The sequence below is a fragment of the Prionailurus viverrinus genome, chromosome C1 (assembly GCF_022837055.1).
Source record: "Prionailurus viverrinus isolate Anna chromosome C1, UM_Priviv_1.0, whole genome shotgun sequence".
Taxonomy (NCBI): domain Eukaryota; kingdom Metazoa; phylum Chordata; class Mammalia; order Carnivora; family Felidae; genus Prionailurus; species Prionailurus viverrinus.
This window is the reverse complement of record NC_062568.1, coordinates 169,933,843-169,956,793: the sequence shown is the minus strand read 5'-3', so window position 1 is coordinate 169,956,793 and position 22,951 is coordinate 169,933,843. Positions and strand designations below refer to the sequence as shown.

The 22,951-nt window shown below is 41.6% G+C and overlaps 1 protein-coding gene across 3 annotated transcripts in view; it reads right to left on the bottom strand.

Moving 5' to 3' along the window:
- Positions 1–22,951, bottom strand: part of USP24 (ubiquitin specific peptidase 24) — a 142,571-nt gene that overhangs the window by 27,458 nt on the left and 92,162 nt on the right. For all 3 annotated transcript variants that reach the window (XM_047869446.1, XM_047869447.1, XM_047869448.1), the window contains exons 39-55: positions 22,294–22,355; positions 19,656–19,847; positions 18,549–18,666; positions 16,208–16,352; positions 13,980–14,099; positions 12,605–12,730; positions 10,990–11,088; positions 10,005–10,087; positions 8,312–8,453; positions 7,967–8,086; positions 7,423–7,643; positions 6,883–7,007; positions 5,437–5,578; positions 4,601–4,751; positions 3,036–3,131; positions 2,280–2,383; positions 595–708 (exon numbers count right to left, since the gene is read on the bottom strand). In XM_047869446.1, the coding sequence (XP_047725402.1) occupies positions 595–708; positions 2,280–2,383; positions 3,036–3,131; positions 4,601–4,751; positions 5,437–5,578; positions 6,883–7,007; positions 7,423–7,643; positions 7,967–8,086; positions 8,312–8,453; positions 10,005–10,087; positions 10,990–11,088; positions 12,605–12,730; positions 13,980–14,099; positions 16,208–16,352; positions 18,549–18,666; positions 19,656–19,847; positions 22,294–22,355 (2,160 nt within the window). The remainder of the gene's footprint in view (positions 1–594; positions 709–2,279; positions 2,384–3,035; positions 3,132–4,600; positions 4,752–5,436; positions 5,579–6,882; positions 7,008–7,422; positions 7,644–7,966; positions 8,087–8,311; positions 8,454–10,004; positions 10,088–10,989; positions 11,089–12,604; positions 12,731–13,979; positions 14,100–16,207; positions 16,353–18,548; positions 18,667–19,655; positions 19,848–22,293; positions 22,356–22,951) is intronic.

The following is a 22,951-nucleotide window of genomic DNA, read 5'->3' as shown; positions in this document are numbered from 1 at the left end:
ATGACTGGGAGTACAGGCTAAACATCCACAGTGACTGGAGCATCTAGACTTTTCACCAGAAAAAGCTAATTATTTTTTATTACAGGTATGTAGGTAAATGTACTACCATAGGTATTATACTAGTAGTAAGTTTTTGAAAAACAGTAGAATCCAAACGTAGCTAGATGTCTAATACTGTGGTAATGCTATGCAGTAACCGGGCATTGCTGACCTCTCCACCTTGCCACCAGACTGTGAGTCCCTGAGGGACTGGCAAGTCCACCTTGCCACCAGATGCATATTCTGGAATCTCCTGAGCCACAGCAGGAGTTCAGGCCACGCTTGCCTGTGACCGTGTGGCTATGTGCACACATGCTTTCCCTGCGCTCACGGAACACTTGTCTGAGTCTAGTCCATCAGAGACAGTTTTACGAAAGAACGATTTTAGAGTGACCTGAACAGTTCCTCATGCTTCTAGGGAAAAAAGTCCAAAACTGACTCCAATCGGAAAAGCAATTTCAAGTAGAAATAAAAATAGTCACAAGAAATTGCAGCTCTAAATCACTAGAAGAGACACAGATTTCTTTTAATTAATTAAAAGATCTTGACACTTACTTTATTAATTCTCGTCCTTCAGAACTAATAAAATATTCAACGAGCCACTGACAAGCATCAAAACTTTTGGAAAGTAATGCTTCAATAGTGGCAATCCATTCTTCAGTATCAACCCTTTAAAAAAAGCAAAGACAGAGATGTAAGGAGTATGACCCCCGCAAATAACCCCACGGACTGTCACCCTGGTTTTAGTTAACCTATTTTTGGGGGAGGTTGGGTAGAGGGTAAGTTGAATACCCAATGACCGCTGACTAACATGGCTTCATGCACCCCGGAAGCCAGTGCTTTGCATTTTTTGGTATTTATGATGTGATTCGCCTATCCCTGTCCCTCCTCCCCACAAAAATGTGTAAAGAAGCTTAAGTCTTAGAGTTTAACTTTTATCTTTTGCATCTTCTTCAAACAGTTTTAATTGGGAAAAACGTCTGGCCTGCAGCATTTTGTTTTGCGTCACTGATCGACATTCACAAAATGCCCACCTTCAAAATAGGTTATTACATCAACATTTTTATACTTCATTGCTATAATTATTAATATCCTGCTTTATGGAAGAAAAACATTTGGGCAGACAATGAGGTATAATGACTAAATTGCCCGTGACCTCACGTAACACCCCTCCACTCTCTCCAGCCCCAAAATGGTAAATATAAACAAAATGGAAACAGTCTCCGATGTACCAACAGCTCAAGCCAACTTCACAAACAAAAGGAATGCAATTCCTTAGTTAGTCCTATGCCAGACATTAAAAGAAAGGAACATAGTAGTCCTTCTTTTCCAATTGAAGAATAAAGATCAGTATCATTTAATATATCTTAATTACACATGAAAATGAAGTTGCCATCATATCTGTTTCTTCTCCAGTGTTTTTTGATTGCAGAGTCTTTCTAAAACACCTGCCCATACGTGGGAGAAGTGCACGGGACCGGAGAGAGAGAACAGACAGAACTGTCCCGGTCTTCCGACTGTAGCTGCCTTCCTCGCCCGAGTCCCTCCCTGCTCCGGGTACCTCCTCCGGCCAGCGGGTAACTTACTCTTCGCCTCTCACCCATTTATTCACAGACAGCTCTTCACCCAGCACCTACCATGTGTCGGGCACCTTCCAGGTGCTAAAGATAAAAACCAACGGTGGACAATATGCCGGTCCAAATCTAGCGTGCCTCTGTGCATACTGCCCCCTGTTCAAAAACCCTTCATGGTTTCCCAGTGAACAAAGGCCCAGCTCCCCTCTGTGGCACTCACGACACTTGACAGGCTCCTTCAAAGCCCACAGGTGACCTCACTTCCAGTGAGTCCTTACATGCATGAGCACAACACTAGTCATTCATAGCTCTTCAGGCAAGTCTTATCCGTTACTCAGGTTTTCCCCTTTCACCTAGATTATTCCCTCTGTTTGTTTTTGCCTTTCAAAATTCTCTGGGAACGCCAATGTCTTTAACACCTACCCAATCCCCATATTTGGATAGGACTTTGTCCAGTTCCCAAAGACGTACAGCATTTATGCCTTGCTTCTTCTGATTTATCCTTCCTATGAGATTAGAAATTCCTTAAAGATAGGAACCATGTCTTAGTCACCTGAATGTATTAGGTAGGTGCCTTCACAATGCTCTGAATTTATAAATTCAATGTTAATTGAGTTAACGAGTGCCTTCTGTCACAACAGACTATCAAAATATATCATTTCTTACCTGAGTTTTTTCTTTGTCCGTAGATAAGTTTGAAAAAGGAACTGAATTGCAAGCTGTAAGCTCACCTTTGCCATGCAAGGATAATATGGATGCTTTAATTTAGTCTGAGAGAGAGTGAAAAAACACAGCATTTTTCAAAGGTGTTTTATAGATTATTACGTTATGAATTGAATGACTTATAATAAAGTTAAACACTAATAAGAAAAATCTAGCCAGCTTATTATAGAAAAAACGTTCCATTTAAATTTTTAAAAAGGTTAAGAAAAGACATCCTCTTCATTTTTTTATGAAGCCCTCTCAAAATAGAGCCTTTAGACCACAGGATGTTAAACACTGTCAACAGACTAAGAAAGTTTCTCCCTTATTGGCGAATCATAATCATGGTACTCAAGAAAAAGAAGTGCTTGGAAGTTCGTCTTGAGTCTGAAGATGTCTGATGACAAATTGGGACAAATTAATCTCCACCAAGCCCAATATTCACCGCCCTCGCCTCATGGCTATTCTCAGATATTCTTCATAAAATTAAAAAGCACTTTAAAAAGCCAGTATGTGGACACCCGCACCCATTCACAATCCGCATTATATGTTCTGAGCACTGCCAGTATTTTAATATCACCCAGTAAGTGACATTATTTGCGGGAATGTTCTGGGCATCCAATCTGAATGCTAACAACCGAGGGCTGTCACTGAACGCTTGAGCTGACAGATTTCACTCTGCTTTCTTAGTCCTTTACTAACAAGCCAACTAGTACTTACAGCATTAAGTGACGCTAAAGACAAAACAAAACTGAAATAATCACTACTGTATACATCTCTATTCTTCATAAACTTGAGGTTTTCATCTCTCACCATCTACAAAAGAAAATCAGTAATTATTTTTAAGAAACGGGGCAAAATATTCAGCACATGGAAGATTTTTAATGATACATTAGGTAGAAAGGGTTTTACATTAAGTTAGAAAAGGTTCACAAAAACCCTTCTCTAGAGCTTTGAAATTTTAAAAAGGGAGAGAGGAAAATCTTCCTTTAAATATAAGAAGCTGTAAGAAGGTGAATTATTATTCATCAAACCAAATACTTCTGGGAAATTTAGGAAAACCACCATATAAGGGACAAGTGAAGTCAAACCAGTTATTTTGGGTTGGAAGGGACAAACAGAGCTCTCCCAAGCACAACCAAATTCACGTTTTCCTTGTATCAGATGGCTTAAATCTTTCTCTCTTCACGAAAGACTCCACAATTTTCTTAACTTCTCTGGTTCTGGCTAACTCAGCTTTGGATTACTTATGTATAAAGCCTGGACTGGGTAGTTGGACAGTTCCGAATTTAAATCCTGGTTCTGTGAACTGGTAGGTCATTTCTCCTTTCTGTTTTTAAAGTTTATTTTGAGAGACAGAGAGTGAGCGAGTGTGAGAGAGCACATGCGCGTGAGCCAGGACAGGAACAGAGAAAGAGGAAGAGAGAGAATCCCAAGCAGGCTCCGTGCTGTCAGCGCAGAGCCTGACACGGGGTTCAATCTCATGAACTGTGAGATCATGACCTGAGCTGAAATCAAGAGTCAGACACTCAACTGAGTGAGCCACCCAGGTGCCTCACATTTCTCCTTTTCTGACCTCAGTTTTTCCATCTGAAAAATGGGAATAAAACCTACTACTTCACAAGAGTTTTTAAGAATTAAGGATTTGTTGGGGTGCCTGGGTGGCGCAGTCGGTTAAGCGTCCGACTTCAGCCAGGTCACGATCTCGCGGTCCGGGAGTTCGAGCCCCACGTCGGGCTCTGGGCTGATGGCTCAGAGCCTGGAGCCTGTTTCCGATTCTGTGCCTCCCTCTCTCTCTCTGCCCCTCCCCCGTTCATGCTCTGTCTCTCTCTGTCCCACAAATAAAAATAAACGTTGAAAAAAAAATTAAAAAAAAAAAGAATTAAGGATTTGTTTAAAGCACGTGGCACAGAGCAGATATTCAGTAATTGGTGGTTATCACTGTCATACTAGTTTTACCCAAAGATACTGAACCCTAACTTCTTTTCCTCTCCAGACGGTAAGTTAGCTTCAGCGGCGTTTGTCTCTACCGGCCACTCCCTCCCACTTGTGTATCTGTGGCAACCCCCAGCCACATAGCAGGCCAGTGACAGTGCCGGCCCCCTTGAGTCTGTGGACACCTCTGTGACCTGTTATAAAAGACTCGTGAGATGAGGTGGGTCGGATGAGGCACGCAAGGCCAACCAAGTCCACAAGGAGGCTGGCAGGAGTACTGCCGGACCTACGGGGCAGATTTGGACTTTTATGTGATTTTTCTCCCTTAGAATTTCTTACGTGGGTCTTACCTGGTATATTCGAGCAGGCATTTTCTCCACAAATAGCCCTTTCTTCTCACCTTTTTTAACCAGCTTGGTTAGAATAGAGAGCCGGTCATTGTTAGGCCTATGGGGCCGAGGGGAGGACTGAGGTGAAATTTCCGGTGAGGACGGCGCTGACCTAAGGACAGAATCAGAAAACCGTGTGGTGTAAAACAGCTGTCCTTTTAGCACTTACCACAACCTGACACACTTACGTACACAGGGTACGAGGCTTAACGATAAACTGCGTACTTTACCGATCCAATACATTTAAACGCAAGTTTGTAAACAAGACGACCTTAAAAAAAAACCCACAGTGCTGGCAAAGTGCCACACTTTGACTATAAAGTGTATTCGATAAATGCTGAGATTGGAAAAAAATCTCGATTCTAGAACAAAATAGTTTACATGCATGTTCTTTTATTTATTTATTTTTTTAATATTTTGAATGTTTGTTTATTTTTGAAAGTGGAGAGAGAGGGGGACAGAGGATATGAAACAGGCTCTGTGCTGTCAGCAGACAGCCTGATGCAGGGCTCGAACTCATGAACCGTGAGATCATGACCTGAGCCAGAGTTGGACACTCAGCTGACTGAGCCCCCCAGGTGCCCCTACGTGCATGTTCTAAACACGAAATAACTTCTGCCAAGGAAATAATAAAAAGGTGGCCATAAGAAAAGGGGTAATGAGATTTACTCACTTTCTTTTTAGAATTTCTCCCTAGTTTGTTTAACAAGTTACCTGTAAATCCTAAACGCTATACTCAAGATTACAACGACCACCTACTGAAATCACACAGCAAACTACGTGAAAGAGAAACTCACAGAGAGAGATCCTCAGCTTCCTGCCGTACCACACTGACTCGACTCTTCTTTGGTAATACTGGGGAGTTTTGATCAGAGACCCTTTGGTAGAAGAGCATATAGGCATTCCAGTATCTTCGGCGAACATCTGTATACGGGTTTGCTTTATAACAAGACATGAAGGAAGAAGCCTTTGTAAATAGAATAAAGAAGGTTTCTTGTCTCGACAATCTAAAAGAAAGGCTCATAAATCCAGCAAATGTTTACAAAACTTAAATGCAAAGTGTAAGTAAAGTGTGTGTCCTTGTACCATACTGCTTGGAAGGTGACACAGAAGACCCGTAAGGAAGCTGTACAAAGATGGGGTAAAGAAGATAAACATTCCTAGGCGAGTCTAGATTTAAACAAAAGGCAAGGAACATTTAAAAAGAAGTTCTGTGGCACAGGACGGGATTATAATTGCCTCACTTAGCCATTTTTGCATAGAACAACCAAATCTAGGTAAGTTTTGGCAACAATACTGGATTTAACCATTAAAGGTTACTATTATTAGACACAGGACTACCATGGCACGGCATCAAAATCTGACACAGAATATTTCATTTTAATTTTTAATTGAAGCATAGTTGACATGTTAGTTGTAGGTAGCCAACATAGTGTTTTGACAATTATACACGCTACGAAATGCTCACCAAGATAAATATATCACCATCTGTTGCCATACAGCTTTATGACGATATTACTGACTCGATTTCCTAGGCTTACTTTCCATCCTTGTGACTTACTTATATTCTAATTAGAAGTCTGTACCTCTTACTTCCTTCACCTGTTTCTCTTATTTCCTTCTGACCCAAATACAGGCAGAAAATTTTAAATGCCCCTAAAATATTGCAAAATCAGGTTTCAGAAATGCTAAGATCTCTACAAAATGTCCCCCTCCCCACCCCCCCCCCCCCCCCATGGCAAATTCTGATTGGATTCTGTGATGTCCTTTTCCTCATAGTTTTTCTTCTGGGGGGGCAGTGGCTGTGGAGAGAAGGACTGCCACGCTACATAATAAATACGGTTTCAAAAACAGGCGTTCGAGGGGTCTTGTCTAATTCATCGTGCCTCTCTGAAAGTAAAAAGGAAATGTGAGAAGTTTAGCAGACAACTACTTCCTCTGAAACAATTTTTAAGGCTGAAATTCTGTGTTCGTTAGTTTCTCTCTGATATTCGTTTCTTCCTCTTCCTCCATCACCTGTCTAATTCACCTGCAAGGAATTATTTTAAAAAACATTCTGTAAGCAGCTTAAACATTTCCACTCTGCCTATCTATGAGTTTGTGGATCTATACAGCCTGAAAAGTGGTATGTAAAAAGAATAAAATTACATTTTTATGTAAAGAATACTGCTTCCAATTTGATAGAAAACCGTAAGTTAAAAAACAAACAAACTAATGTGAAACATCCACTTGTAAATACTTACTTTGATCATAAACTTTTGGTCTATATTCTCCTCCAAAGCATTCGTACTCCAGGGTCTCATCATTTAGGTCAAATTCTTCTATGACTGTGTCATTAAACTTGTACCATTTTCCTTTTCCACACCCCCTGAAGCCCACAGGGAAACAAATGTTATAAGATGGAAACCCAACATCCCCCTCCCCAGCCTTTATCTCTATGTATTGTCTACAAATAGAGCAGATGACTCTATTTGGGTATTTTCAAATGGACAACCCTTAAATTTCTAAAACAACTTTTCAAACCAAAGAGGTAAAAACTGTTATACTAAGTTTTAAAAATCCAATATGAAATATGACCAAAGAGCAATGCAAAAGCTTCTTTGCACTACACTCATAAGCATGGATGATAAAGTAGGGCAGGGAGAGCAGAGGAGAGACACAGGAGGGCAGGGGGAGTGGAGGAGGGATAGAGGAGGGCAGGGGGAGTGGAGGAGAGAGACAGGAAGCGGGTGTGGAGGCAGGACTACTGGAAGGCAGGGGGAGGGACCGCGTGAGACCCCTACCGTCGGTCCTTAATGAAGGAATAGTAGTGACCCGCATGTGCCTGCCCACTGTGGACAATGACACCGACAAGTTCATAGTTTTCAGTGAGGGCAACTTTTTTTCGTGGGGATCCTCCACCTCCCTGGTCCATACTTCGCCCGTTTTCACCAACTTCAGAAGACGAATCCTGGCGAGCCATTCCTGAAACTGTGTAGGGCTCCATGTTTAGCATCCAGGGAAACTATTTAAAAGCAAAAGGACAACGTTAGTGTTGATGAGTAACATCCACGGCAATACCCAATTAAGTCAGATTCAAAAAAGAGGGATGTTTTCCTAGTTCTAGCTAGGATTACCTCCCCTCTATCACCAGATAGGAGGGTTGTTTACGGATCTGCCTGTCCGTGGGCAGCAGGTGCTTAAGACAAGGGGCTGTGTACCCCTCAGAATGCTGAGACCATAGCCTTTCACAGTGGGGATGAAAGTTAAAAATATAAAAAGTAAACAGCGGAAAAGAAAGTGAGGTAACGGTTGTAAGACATTTCAGGGAAAAAAAAAATAAGTTACCCTTATCTGTTCGTCATATTTAATGGAGCGTCCACTCTCCCAGTCAAATCCAAATCTCATTAGGTGAATTACCAAGACGCTAGGTAAAGACTTAATGCAGGTCCTTTTCACAGTTATTCTCTAAAGAAAAGCAAAACCCAATTACCTCCATGGAGGAAAGAAAACAGCAAAGTCATACAAAGGTCACAGATTTTCACAGGCCTTTCCCGCCCATGTGAAAACAGGGAAAGACACAATTTAATGGAAGCAACAATTGGAGCTTAATACTGTTCCTACATAAAACATAAAGACAAACTAAATGAGTAACAAATTGATCTTGTTTTTCAAAAAAGGCAAGTGTAATACCTTTTCTTTACACTTTTCGCAGTAATATGCATTACTTCCTTCTAGAACTTCTCCTCTAACAAACTGGTCCAAAGAAATTTCCAAGCTCTGACAAGAAGTAACTCCAAGATTGAGGGCCATGAAAGCTTCCTCACGCTCATATCTGATTAGCAAATCACAGAAAAAACATAATCAACCATGGAATTTAAATAATTTAAGATCTTGACACTACCACAGTAGCAGAGACTGAACACAGGTCTATGTTCATGATCAGTGAAATTAACACGTGCCATTCCTCATCCTTTTAAAGGTACACTGCCAAATACAAATACCAGTTTTTGGCAATTCAAAATCACTTAACAATTAGGAATTTCAACGAAGAAATTTTAAAAATGGAAACCAAAGAAACTTAACTCAATAAACCTTCATAGGTCCACGGAGACAGATCTGCAAGTCTGTCAACAAATGCAAGATTCACAACACACTAGAAGCACTATTTAAAAAGGACGACGACTGGGGCGCCTGGGTGGCTCAGTCGGTTAAGTGTCTGACTCGACTTCAGCTCAGGTCATGATCTCATGGTTTGTGGGATCGAGCCCCCGTCAGGCTCTGTACTGGCAGCGTGGAGCCTCCTTGGGATTCTCTCTGTCCCTCTCCCACTCACACACATACATTCTCTTCGTCTCTCTTTCACAAGAAACTTAAAAAAAAAAATACTGTTAAAAAACTAAAAAATAAAAATAGAAAGGACAACGATCATGTACATTACGACTGTAGCCAATTAGCAATTTCCATGTTTTTACCTGAATACTGAATCCTTTTTCTACTATAAAAATATTGCTTCCAAATTTGATTTCTGGATCAGGATAACCCTGAGAATACGTATTTTCCTATTTAAGGATTTGTGACTTCCTATGGAAATCCACATACTTACAAATGAAACTTAAAGCATTCTTAAAGCTTTGCCTTAAATACATGAGTAGGAAATCTGCTTGCATCATGATTTACTTAATACTAAGCATGGCGATGCTCACGAGCCTGAATATCATAGAACTTGGCTGAATAAAAATATATCAATAAATTGTTACAGTAGCTTATGGAATAAAAATACTATTAAAAAAGATACTAGCTGGGGCGCCTGGGTGGCTCAGTCGGTTAAGTGTCTGACTCTTAATTTCAGTTCGGGTCATGATCTCCTGGTTCATGAGTTAGAGCCCCCACATCGGGGTCAGTACTGACAGCACAGAACCTGCTTGGGATTCTCTCTTCCTCTCTTTCTGCTCTTCCCCGGTTCTCTCTCTCTCTCTCTCTCCCTCAAAATAAATAATCATTAAAAAGATTAACAGCTGAGATTTTCATACATTGTCATTTTTTTAAAAATTTTTTTAACGTTTATTTATTTTTGAGACAGAGAGAGACAGAGCATGAACAGGGGAGGGTCAGAGAGAGGGAGACACAGAATCTGAAACAGGCTCCAGGCTCTGAGCTGTCAGCACAGAGCCCGATGCGGGGCTCGAACTCACGGGCTGTGAGATCATGACCTGAGCCGAAGTCGGCCACCCAACCGACTGAGCCACCCAGGCGCCCCATCATACACTGTCATTTTAGCCAAGTGAAATACGGATGAAAATTAATGAATAACGTGCTACCTATTAAGAGAAAAAAAATAAAAACAATGATGACATTTTTTGATGTCTGTGGTAACTTCACTAACCTGTGAGGACAGTCTTTACAGATCTTCTGGTCAGAATAGATGCCCTGGAAAGTATTCTTAAAAATCTGGTCTCTCCCCATTTTCTGGTGGAATCAAAAGTTAGAATTTTAGCTGATGCCCCTAGAATTTCTAGGTCACTTAGATAGAATTTTATTTAGACCTAAGCTAAAGCACAGATTTCAACTTAACAGCTAAAATAAAAAGAGTCATGATGGTAGTTTAAGTTGGGAACGAATAGGAGGCTTATAACCCATTGGCCCCACTGGCTATTAGAAGAGCCTGAACAGCCGGCAAAGGAAGAGGAGAGGGGCCAGTCACAGCTGGTGACAAGAAAAGCTTGTCATTTCCGTGACGATTCCGAACTCTTCTCCCCACGCCGCAACAACCAAGTTAGTAGCAACTCTTCACAATCTTTTCTTCCTTGTGGATAAAATGCTATCAATTCCTAAGTTATTTGAAAAAGGACATCCTGACTTGAGCCTACTAAGGAGAAGAGGGACAGCTAATGGCAGTGATGGAGGACGCCCTATAACTAGAAGGCAGCACCACTTAGGAAGTTTGTCACACGTTACGCCGGGTGGGGGCAGGAGGCTTTGGGCTCAAACATCACCACAAATAACTTTTTAATCTGGCCCCTCTGGCTGAGTTGGGCTGCTATGCACAGGGCCGTCGGGTCACTGGCGAGGGCAGCACTCCTGAGGTCAGGCAACCTCTGGAAGAGCACGTGGACACAAATGGTTACTGTGGAGTACAGATGAAGAATGACCTACTTCTCCATCAAGTGTTGGAGGAATTAAGAAGAGAAGTCCATCATTCAGTGATCTGTGTCTGTTTTGATGTTCAAACCCAGAGGAAATGAATTACAGGTGGGGTGTTCCAGACGACCACTTTCTGATCTGTAGGTTTCACAGTCATCCCAAATCCTGCAACTCTGCTCTCGTACTACAGTTTGAGGGAGGCAGAGGGAAAGTGAGATGTTCTCTACCTTGAGATATTCGTCCATCTGATCAATAAGACTAGTGAAGAATTCATATGCATCCTGCTGCTCTCTCACATAAAGTTCTTTGTTCCACATCTTGAAAATCTGTGCAAGACAAGAATTAAATATATTGCTAAAGGAAAAGCAGCAATCTCTGAATACAGAACACGGATGTGAAAGAGCACTCAAATGCTTCTAAAAACCAAGTTCCCTAATAGGACATTAGACACTTGTGCAGAAGTGAGATGAGCTTGGTTATCTATGCTTTTCCCGGGCTTCTGTGTAACCGAAACAAGTCTGGGAAACCATACCGGCTGGGACCTGAGGCCACAGAACAGTTTCTGTCTTAGAACTTTCCAAACTACAGGGGAAAATACAAGGTACTCCTCCTGTGAAACAGGGTAGAGCAATGTTAAAAAGTAATGTTCTTTACCTCTTGCACTGCTGGTGGGAATTTAAACTGGTGCAGCTACTCTGGAGAACAGTATGGAGGTTGCTCAAAAAATTAAAAATAGAACTACCCTATGACCCAGGAATTGCACTACTAGGTATTTGCCCAAATGATATAAAAATACAGATTCAAAGGGGCACATGCACCCCAATGTTCACAGCAGCAATATTAACAATAGCCAAACTATGGCAAGAGCCCAAAAGAGCACAGTGACTGATGAATGGATAAAGAGGTGATATATCTGTGTGTGTGTGTGTGTGTGTGTGTGTGTGTGTGTATACATTTATACAGCCATCAAAGAGAACGAAATCTTATCATCTGCAATGACGTGGATGAAGCTAGAATGTACCATGCTAAGCAAAATAAGTTAATCAGAGAAAGACAAGTAGCGTATGATTTCACTCTTAGGTAAAATTTAAGAGGGCCGCCCAGGTGGCTCAGTCAGTTAAGCATCTGACTCTTGATTTCGGCTCAGGTCATGATCTCACAGTTTGTGAGACAGAGCCCCGAATCGGTTCTGCGTGGAAAATGGAGCCTACTTAAGATTCTCTCTCTGCCCCTCCCCTGCTCATGCTGCTCCCTCTTTTTCTCTCTCGCAGAAAATAAACAAATAAATAAATTTTAAGAAACAAAACAGATAAACATATGGGAAAGGGGTGGGGAGAGGAGAGAGGGAAACAAACCATATGAGACTCTTAAAGATAGAGAACAAACTGAGCGTTGATGGAGGGAGGTGGGCGGGGGACGGGCTGGATGGGTGATGAGTACTAAGGAGGACACTTGCTGGGATGAGCACTGGGTGTTGAATGTAAGAGACAAACCACTGAATTCTATGCCTGAAACCAATATTGCGCTGTACGTTCACTAACTAAAATTTACGTTAAACAAAAAAAGAATAAAAAAATATTTAGAACATGAATTTAAACAAATATCCAAAGAATCAGAATAAGAATCATGAGAAACATTCAAAATTGTTAAGATTAGCAAATCCCTAGAAATTATAAATGACTTTTCTTAATATTCTAATCATCTGAAATCAAATATCGATCTTAAGAAGAATGGTACAGCCCATTCTTCTATAGGTTCTTGGCAACGGGATTAGTCTGGAGTTAATAAAGACAGAAACAATTATCACTAGATCTAACTATCTAAAGTGACTGAGTGAAATACCTTCCAGAAGTTCTCAGGTACATAATACTGCAGCTTGCTTTCCATCAAATGCCCAAAGAGAGACTGCACCTGGTAGAATACGCTGTCGTCTGGATTGTCTGTGTCATCATCTACTGAAAGTAGCGACTGGAAAGAAACGCAATGGATTAAGCTAGAAGTAGTTCACTGCTCCACAGGAAACACGGACATATGCACAGGTACTTCCCACCTTGCTTTCACAGCGCTACATATGTCTGAGCGTGGCTACAACTCTCAGTATGTTTAGCCTCCATACTTCCTAGCTGGTGGAAACGTGAACAAATCATTTGAGCCTGTTTGATTACGAAAAGCTAGAATGAGGAATACCAGTTATCTCTATGAGAGGTTAAACGTGCCATGATACACGGAGATATTCTCAACACTACTGACTGCGATATCACAAGCTTCTACTATACGTTGACCCTTGAGCGTGGGTTTGAACTGTGTGGGCCCACTTACACATGGATTTTTTTGTGATAAGTACAGTACAGTATTATAAATATATTTTTTCTTCTCTGGCTTACTCCACTGTAAGAATATGTAATACATATTGCACTATATTACGCATATGTACATATAATGTACAAAAATCTGTGTTAACTGTCCAGTCAACAGTAGAATATTAGTGGTTAATATCAGCGGGGAGTCAAAAGTTACGTGTGGATTTTTGACTGCATGAGGGGGGTGGTCAGCGCTCCTGACCCCTATATGTTGTTCAAGAGTCAACTGAACTCTTATAAAACACTGATGACAGACCCTAAATTTTTCTAAAATACTAAAAATATTAGTGATGTTATAGAACAGAATTTGACAGTAACTTAGTTCAAAAATCCCATTTGGTCAAGTCTAGCTGTCAAACAGGCAGCATATTCCCTCAGCAGATTTATAAAAACATGTGACTGTGGGGCACCTGGGTGGCTCAGTTGAGCGTCTGACTGCAGCTCAGGTCATGATCTCACAGCTTGGGGGTTTGAGCCCCGCGTCGGGCTCTGTGCTGACAGCTCAGAGCCTGGAGCCTGCTTTGGATTCTGTGTTTCCCCCGCTCTCTCTACGCCTCCCCTGCTCATGCTCTCTCAAAAATACATAAACATTAAAAAAAAAAAATTAAAAAACCCCCAAACATGCAACTGTAAACAATGTGTTCAGATGTGCACAGATTTCAGAAGTGACTAAAGAATCCCTAGTGATGTCTAGATTTTTAGTAAACCCAAAATGCAATATATAAATTATATTTTTGACTGCATGGTGGTGGTCAGTGCTCCTGACCCCTATATGTTGCAATATATGAATATGGGACCATTTTCAGCCACTGCACGCTTTATCTGTCATACCAAACAGGAAAGAAGAACGCAATCACCTCAGGCAGACCAGGCTGCATATACAGTTGCTGGAAGACTGCATTCATGTAACACGTAGCACCGCCATTCCTCAGCCCCACAAACCCTGAGCTGGACCTGCTATCCACAGGGGGAAGGTACTAGAAGAGAGAGGAGTAGGAACAGTAGAGAGAGAATTAGTGTATCTGTCACCAGCCCATTTTCACCATGGTTATCTGAGATGTCTGAAAGGGAAAAGAGATATACCCACAGATTTATCCATCCAGTGGCTTAGGAGTCACGCTAACAAAACCTATGTTCTGGAAGTACCTCCGCAGATGCTAATAATACTAATCCCTCAATGCTCCTTTTCCATTCATAAAGTACCTAACATGTCATGTTTGTTTGTTTGCCCATCTAGTAGTCACGCATTCTGTCACTTGATTACCATTCAACAAACATTTATTAAGAACCCACTGGGTGCCAGCACCGTGCCAGGCATAATGTCTCGAGGAGCTCACAGCCCACTCGATTACAGAGACATCAAGCAAGTAAACAGATCTACTTACAAACTGAGGTAGCACTCTGCACAAATGGAATAGGGTTCTATGCAGTGTTTACTCTGTAGATTCCTGACCAATCTGGATGGTCAAGGAAGCCTCATATTCCCTCCCTTCCTTCCTTTTTAAGGAAGTAAGCTTCTTCTGTGGAACCACTGCTAATCAGCATACAGTTAAAGGAACAGGTAAATACGCTAGCATTTCACTTAAGGATGCTTTGTCCTAACACAGATCCCATTACGATGCTTTTCTGGGTAGAAATAATCTAGAAAAGTCTTCCTGGATAAAGTTGAACACGGCACTTCTCAAAGTAGAAATGGATAGGACACACCTTGAAATGCCACTTAAGCAGAATCTTGGTTCTAATGCCATGCCCAGAATCACCCGTTCTGCATATATATCAAGTACCTGCATTACAACTAACCCACAAAACCCTGCAGGTCTTTTAGACCTCAAGGAATTGCTAAATATTATATATTTTCCACTTACATTTGACATACACGTAGAGCAGGGTGATTTCTAAGATCTAATCAATACGGTAATGTATTTGTGGAGTCCAAAGCACAGATTTTTAAAAAGTTACAAGAAAAACTTGTTCACAACAGTGCTAAAAAATAAGTATTTACATGAGAAAAATGTTTTCTTCCTTATGCTGACATAATCCCGACTTATGAAAAAAATAAAATTTCCATTTAAATCTGTCAAATAAACTATGTACAACTAAAGCACACGTTTTATAAACTAAATGTTTTGATACAAAAACAGTTTCCAATTTACACGCTCGCATTTCATTGTGCAAGCGCTATTTTCTCTGTCTAGAACACCTTCCTTTCCTGCCTAACCTGTATGCCGCACACGACTCAGCTCAGCTGTCCGAAGGGGTAGGCCTGACTCCACAAGGTCCGTGGAGAACACAAAAGCGGCTCTCAAAGCTCTCAAAGCGTCCTCCGGCTCCTGGTCTGCTGCTCCCCTCCTGTAGTTCCCAATGGATACTAAGCCGCCGCTTGGCTCCACAGCTCCGCCCACGTCCTTCTCATTGTGGAATCACCTTCCCACCAGCTTGTGAAGCGTTGGAGTTCTCTTTCCAGCTTCATCCTTTCTAAGACGCCTTCTAAGACGCCGCCGTCTGGTGGTAGAGTGGCCCTCTGCGAGGACAGCCTTCAGGACATGACCCGGATCTTACAATCGATCACATTATATTGAAATTATCTGCCTGCGGGTCTGTCTCTTCCACTCGACACCGACTTTCTCGAGGGCTGGAATCCTGTCTGCGTTTTTGAGCTCCAAAAGCCCAACACACCTCTTAGTGCATTCTAAACTCCATAAATCTTAGCTGAATTTAAATGAATGTAGACTGCACTGTGACAGAGCCAACGTTCGAGTATGTATCTCCGTGGCCTGGCCCTGTACCACGTGCAGTTACTCAAAACATAGGCTGCCATGCTACTTCTTACCGAGAGTAATTATCAAGTGACTTAAAAATGTCTTCTCTTTAATTAGTAAAAAGGGTATCATTGAGTAATACAGTATTAGCATGGTATGAAGTAATTTAGTAGATTATGCTTGATTAGACTGTGGGAACATGATAAGCAAAAGAATACTACTGACTTTCTTTGGGATTAGGGTAATGCAGACATAGGCTTCAAAGTTATACGTTTGATTGAGCATCCTAAACAAAATTCAAGTGTATCAAGGTCTAGGAAACTTACATCAAACTCCTTGGTGAGAGCAGGGTCAGGCTGATGATGCATGGAAAGCAGTTCTTTCGTGATAATTTGAAGATTTGCCGGGGAACTATCAGCCAGCATCACAAGGACTTCATAGGCTGCCAGTCGGCTATTCACTGTACTACACCTACAAACAAAAGATGCAAGTCAGTTCCAACAGTGAATAATCCACTTGAGTTGGTCATTAAACTAAATCAACATTTGAAATGAAAGTATCAGAGCCTCAATTCCTCAAACTGAGTTAATCAGGTCTGATGGCAGAGCTCAAGGAATCCAGCGGGAAGTGTTTACTTAAAGGAAGAGGCCATGAATACAGGAGGAATGGTTATGGTTAAGAGCTACATATCTTCTTGGCCTGATAAAGTAGCGAAATGTCTCACTTAGGAGTCCAGAGTGTTTTTATCTAAGGTTTAGATCAGCAAAAATGGAGGATAAAGAGTCTGAAACTTTTACCAAGGAAAACATGAGAATAACTCTCTCTCAAAGTAGGTAGCAAGGAAGCTTTTTGTAGACATTGTCCTGAAATTCAAATATCTAAATGGCAGGAAAAGAAAGCTATGTGGATCAGAAGAGATACCCGTAAATGTTTTTTATATGTGTCTGGTGACAAAAAATTCTTTGAGGACACTAATCAACTTCATCTTGCCGAGAAAACGGAGACAGAAATACGTGGTTTGCCAAATTAATTTGTTTCAAATGACAATAAAAGGTAACTAGCAGGCAGTCTGCAGGAAACCAAAGGCTTCTGATAATTGTTCACGTTTAGAAGAAATCACTTTGGGGATGGACAGTAATTTCTCACTGTCACCTAGGCCAACCTTACATTACTGAGGAGATCACAGGTTAGGAAGGATACACAGAAAAGAGGACATCGAACCTCTGAGAGAAACATGTATGGGGTGCAGTGTGGGAGATGTGTTCACGAGGGGCTATGGGGCTCTTAGATCAGCACTGGGCCAGGCCCTGAGGACAATGGCCAGCAGTTGGCCCTGTCCTTTGCCTCTTACTTGGACTTTTGGTTTGCAAAGGACAGGTAAAGAACGAATAGGAGGAACCGTACACGCAGGCTAAGCATTTCGAAATTCCTTTGTTAGTGTTAATAAGAATAAATGTCACTTGTGAAAATACTGTGTATTTTAAAGCTCTTTCTGGCATTAGGGTTCAGACGGGAAACAGCTGGAGTCACTGTGATAAGTGAGCCTCACTCAATGCACGGGGAGGGATGAAACAAAACACTACCTTTTCTAATTAAGGCACTGTGTATGATTACAAAACCCAACTCCTTGCTGATGGAGGTATTACTTTTAATAAATACAAGGAGGGTTCACGAATAAAAATTTCAATAAAACTGCTAAGGATTTATTTTCCCCGTTCACTGAAAACGGAGATACTCACGTATTTCTACTACTTTAATAAAAGACTCCCAACAGAGCCAGTGCCGGATCTTCCAGAACAAGACTGGGGCAGGGGTGAGATGGGAGCCAAAGCCTGAGAGACCACCCCAAGAGTTCTAATGAAGGCTGACTGCCTGAAACAGATTTTGCTAGTAAGGAAAGCTACACAGAGAAATACTCATACATGAAAAGATATCGCTTGAGATTCCATGAAATGTTGCTTCTTGTGCCTTGCTCATTTCAATAACCACTGAAATTATACGGGAGTGTTTTTCACTGGTTAAATACCAAATCCCCAGTTTCTTCAGGATTATTCAGTTAAGTCTGGTTTTCGTAAGAATGGAGTAAGCTGGATTCAGAGCAAGGAAGATGGCAGCATGGGGGCAGCCTCCTCCTATAGCTCCAGGAGCACCCAAGTAGGGTCAACATTCCGGAAAGATCTTTCAAATTTCTACCCATAAAAACTAATACAGTATTTGATTCTAAAATTACCACAATAAGTCACTAGCAGTTTTAATCGTCAGGACACAGGCAATACCCAGCAAATCACAAGGTTCATGCACTAAAAGCACCTATGCTTTCTTCCTAGAAGAAACTCAAGATTCAGAGCCTATTTAACTTTGGATTTAATTCTTCTGATCTCGGTTTGTCTTGGAATTTGCTACCGACCAAATTAAGCACATTATTTACTACTTACTCGTCTTATTTGATGGTAATAATGGCACCAGCATCCTTGCACAGCACTCACTATGTGCCAGGCAGGCTTATCCTGAGCCCCTTTACATGCATTTCTTCATAGGGTGGATAATATCTTATAACTACACACACTCACAAGATGGAAACAAACTCCAAGTTAAGAAAAGCTTTTTGGACTAAAGTTTCGAATTAGAATTTTTACCAAAACTGAACACAACGTGCATTTTCCATACTTTGGATGAAAGTCCTGTTGACTGATGGCGGCACTGCCAGCTGGAGAATGACTATTTAAAATAATTCTAGAAGCTCGGAAAAGGAAGTCATCTAACAATGGTTTAATGAGTGATGAACCTGGAATAGAGCATAATATTCATGTTGAGGATGAACACATTTTAATTCAAAGACTCTGTTTTTGTACTTTCATATCAGAGCAGCAAAGGCACCCAATGGCAGGGCATTCAATTTAATTTGATGCTTATTGTTTGAGCACTTATAACACATGGCAAAGGTCTGTGGGGCAGAGGGGTGGGGATGGGTGGGAGGGTCAGGGGACAGGGAACAAAGACAAGTGAGGGTACCTTCCTTTATGAGCTGACAATGGAGTGAAAGAAGTCATGCTTTCACTTTGGAAACACAAATGCCAAGAACACGAGGCAGAGCGGTCCGAGTGAACACTTCATTCTTACTTTGGGCATAGGGGAGTCCACAGGAGGGTTTCTGAAACTTTTAAAATCCTGCCTTCCTTAGGTAAAGTGATGTACCCTTCTTAGCCTGGTGTAGAATCACTCTTTTCTATGTATCCCCAGTAGCCAAGAAGATTTTTATAGAGCTTAGTTCATGTGATAAAAGTGATAATAATTAATGTTTTGACTTGTTTTCTGAATGTACCTTCTAATACTGAATATGCCCTGACAAATTATACATGTACCCCAGGACATTCGTATGTACCCTACGAGGCAGGGGGTAGTGGTTGGGGGCTGCCTCCCAGATGAGAATTACCCTTAAAAGAGGTAAGATCTATAACAGATAATATTTTATAAGGTATGTAACAGCAAGAAGAGGAAACCCTATTTTGAACGGTAAGTTTTACTTGGTATTAAGAAGTTATGTGGACCAACCGTTTTGAACGCTATCAACTTCTTCATATGGTTTAATGACACAGGTAGAATACACCTGAAGTCTGTTAGCCACTAAAATTCCAGACAATCTCATACTACCTGAAGGGTCAATTTTCTACAGAGCACTGAGCACTTATCCTATTCTCCTAATTACAAACACTACTATGGCAAGGACTGAGAAGGGAGGTATTCTGCCGCATGGTAAGAGGAAGCAATAATTACCAAGCATTTCCTTCTCTGCCCCGCACAGTGAAAGAAGGGTCTTAATGAGCCGTAGGTGTCCTGCCAATAAGATGTTGTCTGCTTCACTGGTCTCACATTCAGCCGTGCGATTAGGCTCAAAGTTATCCAGCCAAGTGATCTCATCTTCGAGCATGGTAGCCGGGCTGATTCTTAACTGCTCCATTTCTGAGGCTAAGAAGGGAAAAAAAAAAAAAAAAAAAAAATCCATTTCAAAGAAAAAAGGATTTCCCTTCATGGAGTCCAAATCCTGAATTAAAGCAGGCAAAGTCAAGTCCCACCCTTCCATTCTGGCGATCTGAGAAAGATGTCCCTAATCAACAGTGGGCTGCATCTGCTGCCTCAGAGGAACGTGACGGCTTCGCACACTCACTCCTTGCCCCCCACTCTCTCAGTCCTAAGCCACGCATGTATTGAGGGCCCCTCTGTGCGGGTCAGTGGGCCATACGCCGAGGATAGAAGACGAAGGGGCTAATCTTGCTCCAAAGAAGCTCCTGGTCCAGGCGGTGTCAGCAGGTGCCCCCTGGGAGCACACCCTTCTAGAGAAGGCAGGGATGGAGGGTACGAAGACAGCCAAGGCTCCCACCGCATCACCTAGGCCAAGGGGGTCCCGCAAAGGAGACGGAGGTCCGCAGCACAACAGCAGAGCGCAGGTTTCCAAATAGTGCCCCAAACCCCGAGAACCACCCTGCTCTACTGTAGTAAGTTACCTTACTTTCTTGTAAGCAAGGATTAAAGCAAGGTTCCACACTGGAAGATGGGACTGGGAAGGAGAAGAAGACGGACCGTGCTCTCCTTCCACTGCACTGCAGCCACAAGCGGTAGGGCCCCACAGCATCAGGTGAAAAGGAATACTTCAGGGTCAGAGCGGAACCGGCACTGGATCTGAATCCACTTATTTACAAAATGAGGCTAACACCTACACTCAGGGTGCTAGGTATCAAGTGCCTAGTACAGGAACTGGCATATACAAAATACTCCCCAAATGGCAAACATTGCTTGTTTCCAGACATGTTCCCACTGTGCCCTCAACATCCCGATAAGGGATGCTGGATCCCTCATTAGTCACTCGATGACCACAGGGAAGGCCTATGTTAATAGCGTGCTCATGCCTTCTGAAGTTGTATGTATCATGTATACAGCCAACACACGATTCCAGTCCTCGAGAAGCAAAGCAGAACACCCACCCTCTCCGAGTCCAAACCAGACAGCAAACCTTGCCAGCGGCCTGGCAGAAGAATGTGGCATTCAGCTGGACTGTTAGATGGACATGTCACCCGTTCACTTCTCTGGATGACAGATACAACAGGTCTGACCCCCGCATCGAGACATCCACTCAGACTACATTATCTCAGGCTCCAACACAACCTTTTCACTGTCCTGCTCAGAGCACCGTGTCTCCCACTTTCAAGAGACACTTTCGGGAAACTGGTGAAGGCATCTGCCTTGGAGACATTTCCTGAGGCTTACTAATGACTACGTCTTCACGTGTGCACTACATGAAGACCTCTGCACCAAGTCTCTCTCAGATTTAAGTGCTGGCAAAAAGATTTGTTTCTTTTGAGAAACCACTCAGTTTTCTTCCTTTTTCACCTCTGTCCCCCAGCAAACCTCACAAGCAAATTCTGACTGTGGAGGTTGACAGCCAGCATACGTGCAAGGTATTTCTTTGTAACCGCCCGGCGCTGACATTCTTTTCCAGTTAATGTTTCCAATCAGTACTTTTGTTCGGCCTGATTTTTATTTACTTATTTTCTGTAAGATGAGGCAAATCTTTTATGTAAAGAGTGGAAAATAAACTAACAGACTCTTGATTTGAAACAACTAAAATTTACACAGAGCATCCCGACATACATTCGCGTTATACAAAAGTACAATGAAAATCCAAATGCTCTAACCCTAAAATTTCTAACAATACTTCAATCACCTGACACAAAATAATTAACTGGCTTCTATCACTCATTTCTATTATTATCAATATACCTCAACAGAGATTCCCTCCTTCCTTCAATGATCAGCCTTTAAAATGGTCAGAATTCACTATACTAGAGAGAAAAGATTCTTCCTAATAGTTCTGTATCAGTGTAATTATTACTATTTTTTTCTTCAAAGAAGAAAGTAATTTTATTCAGTATCAACATGTTTTCCAGTCATTCTTTTTTCTTTTTTTAATATAATTTATTGTCCAATTGGCTAACATACAGCGCGTAAAGAGTGCCCTTGGTTTCCAGGGTAGGTTCCCGTGGTTCATCGCTTACGCGCAACACCCAGTGCTCATCCCAAAAAGCGCCCTCCTCAAGGCCCATCACCCACTTTCCCCTCTTCCGCACCCCCCCCCCGCCCCATATCAGCGTAATTAAAACATGTGTCTTTGACAATTTTTAAAACCAACAAATCTTCTCAACACATTAATGGTTACATATATAATTGGAGAACAGAGAACTGGTATATGGGTTTGCATGCTATTTTCAAGAAAATAAAACTCAACTTCGAACAGTGATTATAATCTCATTTTTATCTAAGATACACTCAGTCAGATTTAGAAATGTCCATTTGGCTCTCTTTTCTACTCTTCCCTCTCCCCTCCCCCTACATGAATCAAAGTTAGACATTTACTTACTTGTCAGATCATCTAATAATTGGCACCTTAGATCAAAATACTCCATACACTGAGATAGTAGTCTAAAAAAAGAAGATTTCAAGTATTAAAAAATGTCATATTTTGAAATAAAAAGCATTTCCCTTGTAAGAAAAGGCTCATAAAACAGCTGAACAAGGGAATTTTCCTAAGCATGAAATAACCGCTTTTACATGAATTCAACTTCCATATCTTAGCAAGAAATACACTCGTGACTTTGCTGATACAGATACACTATAGAAATTACAGTGTAAAGAGGGGAAACAGTATTACTAAGTCTCACATTTTGTGATGATATACAGGCTGACTGCACACATAATGCACAGATTACACTCATTCATTCAAATAGCAACCGACATTGACTAGGCACCACTATATGCTTGCAACTGTTTTAGAAGAGCTGACAAAGAACAAAAAAGTCAACACATTAGAAAATACACATGTCAAAAGGTGATATTAAGAAGGCAAACAGAGTGCAGTAAGAGAAAAAACAGAAGGTAAATTCTTTTATCCAGGGTGGTCAGTGAAGCTTCTCTGTCATTATCTCAGGAAAGAGCACAAGTTTTAAAGTCAGGCGACCTTGGTTCGAATCCTGGCTCCACCACTTACAGTTGGGCGTCTAGGGACAATGTGTCTGGTT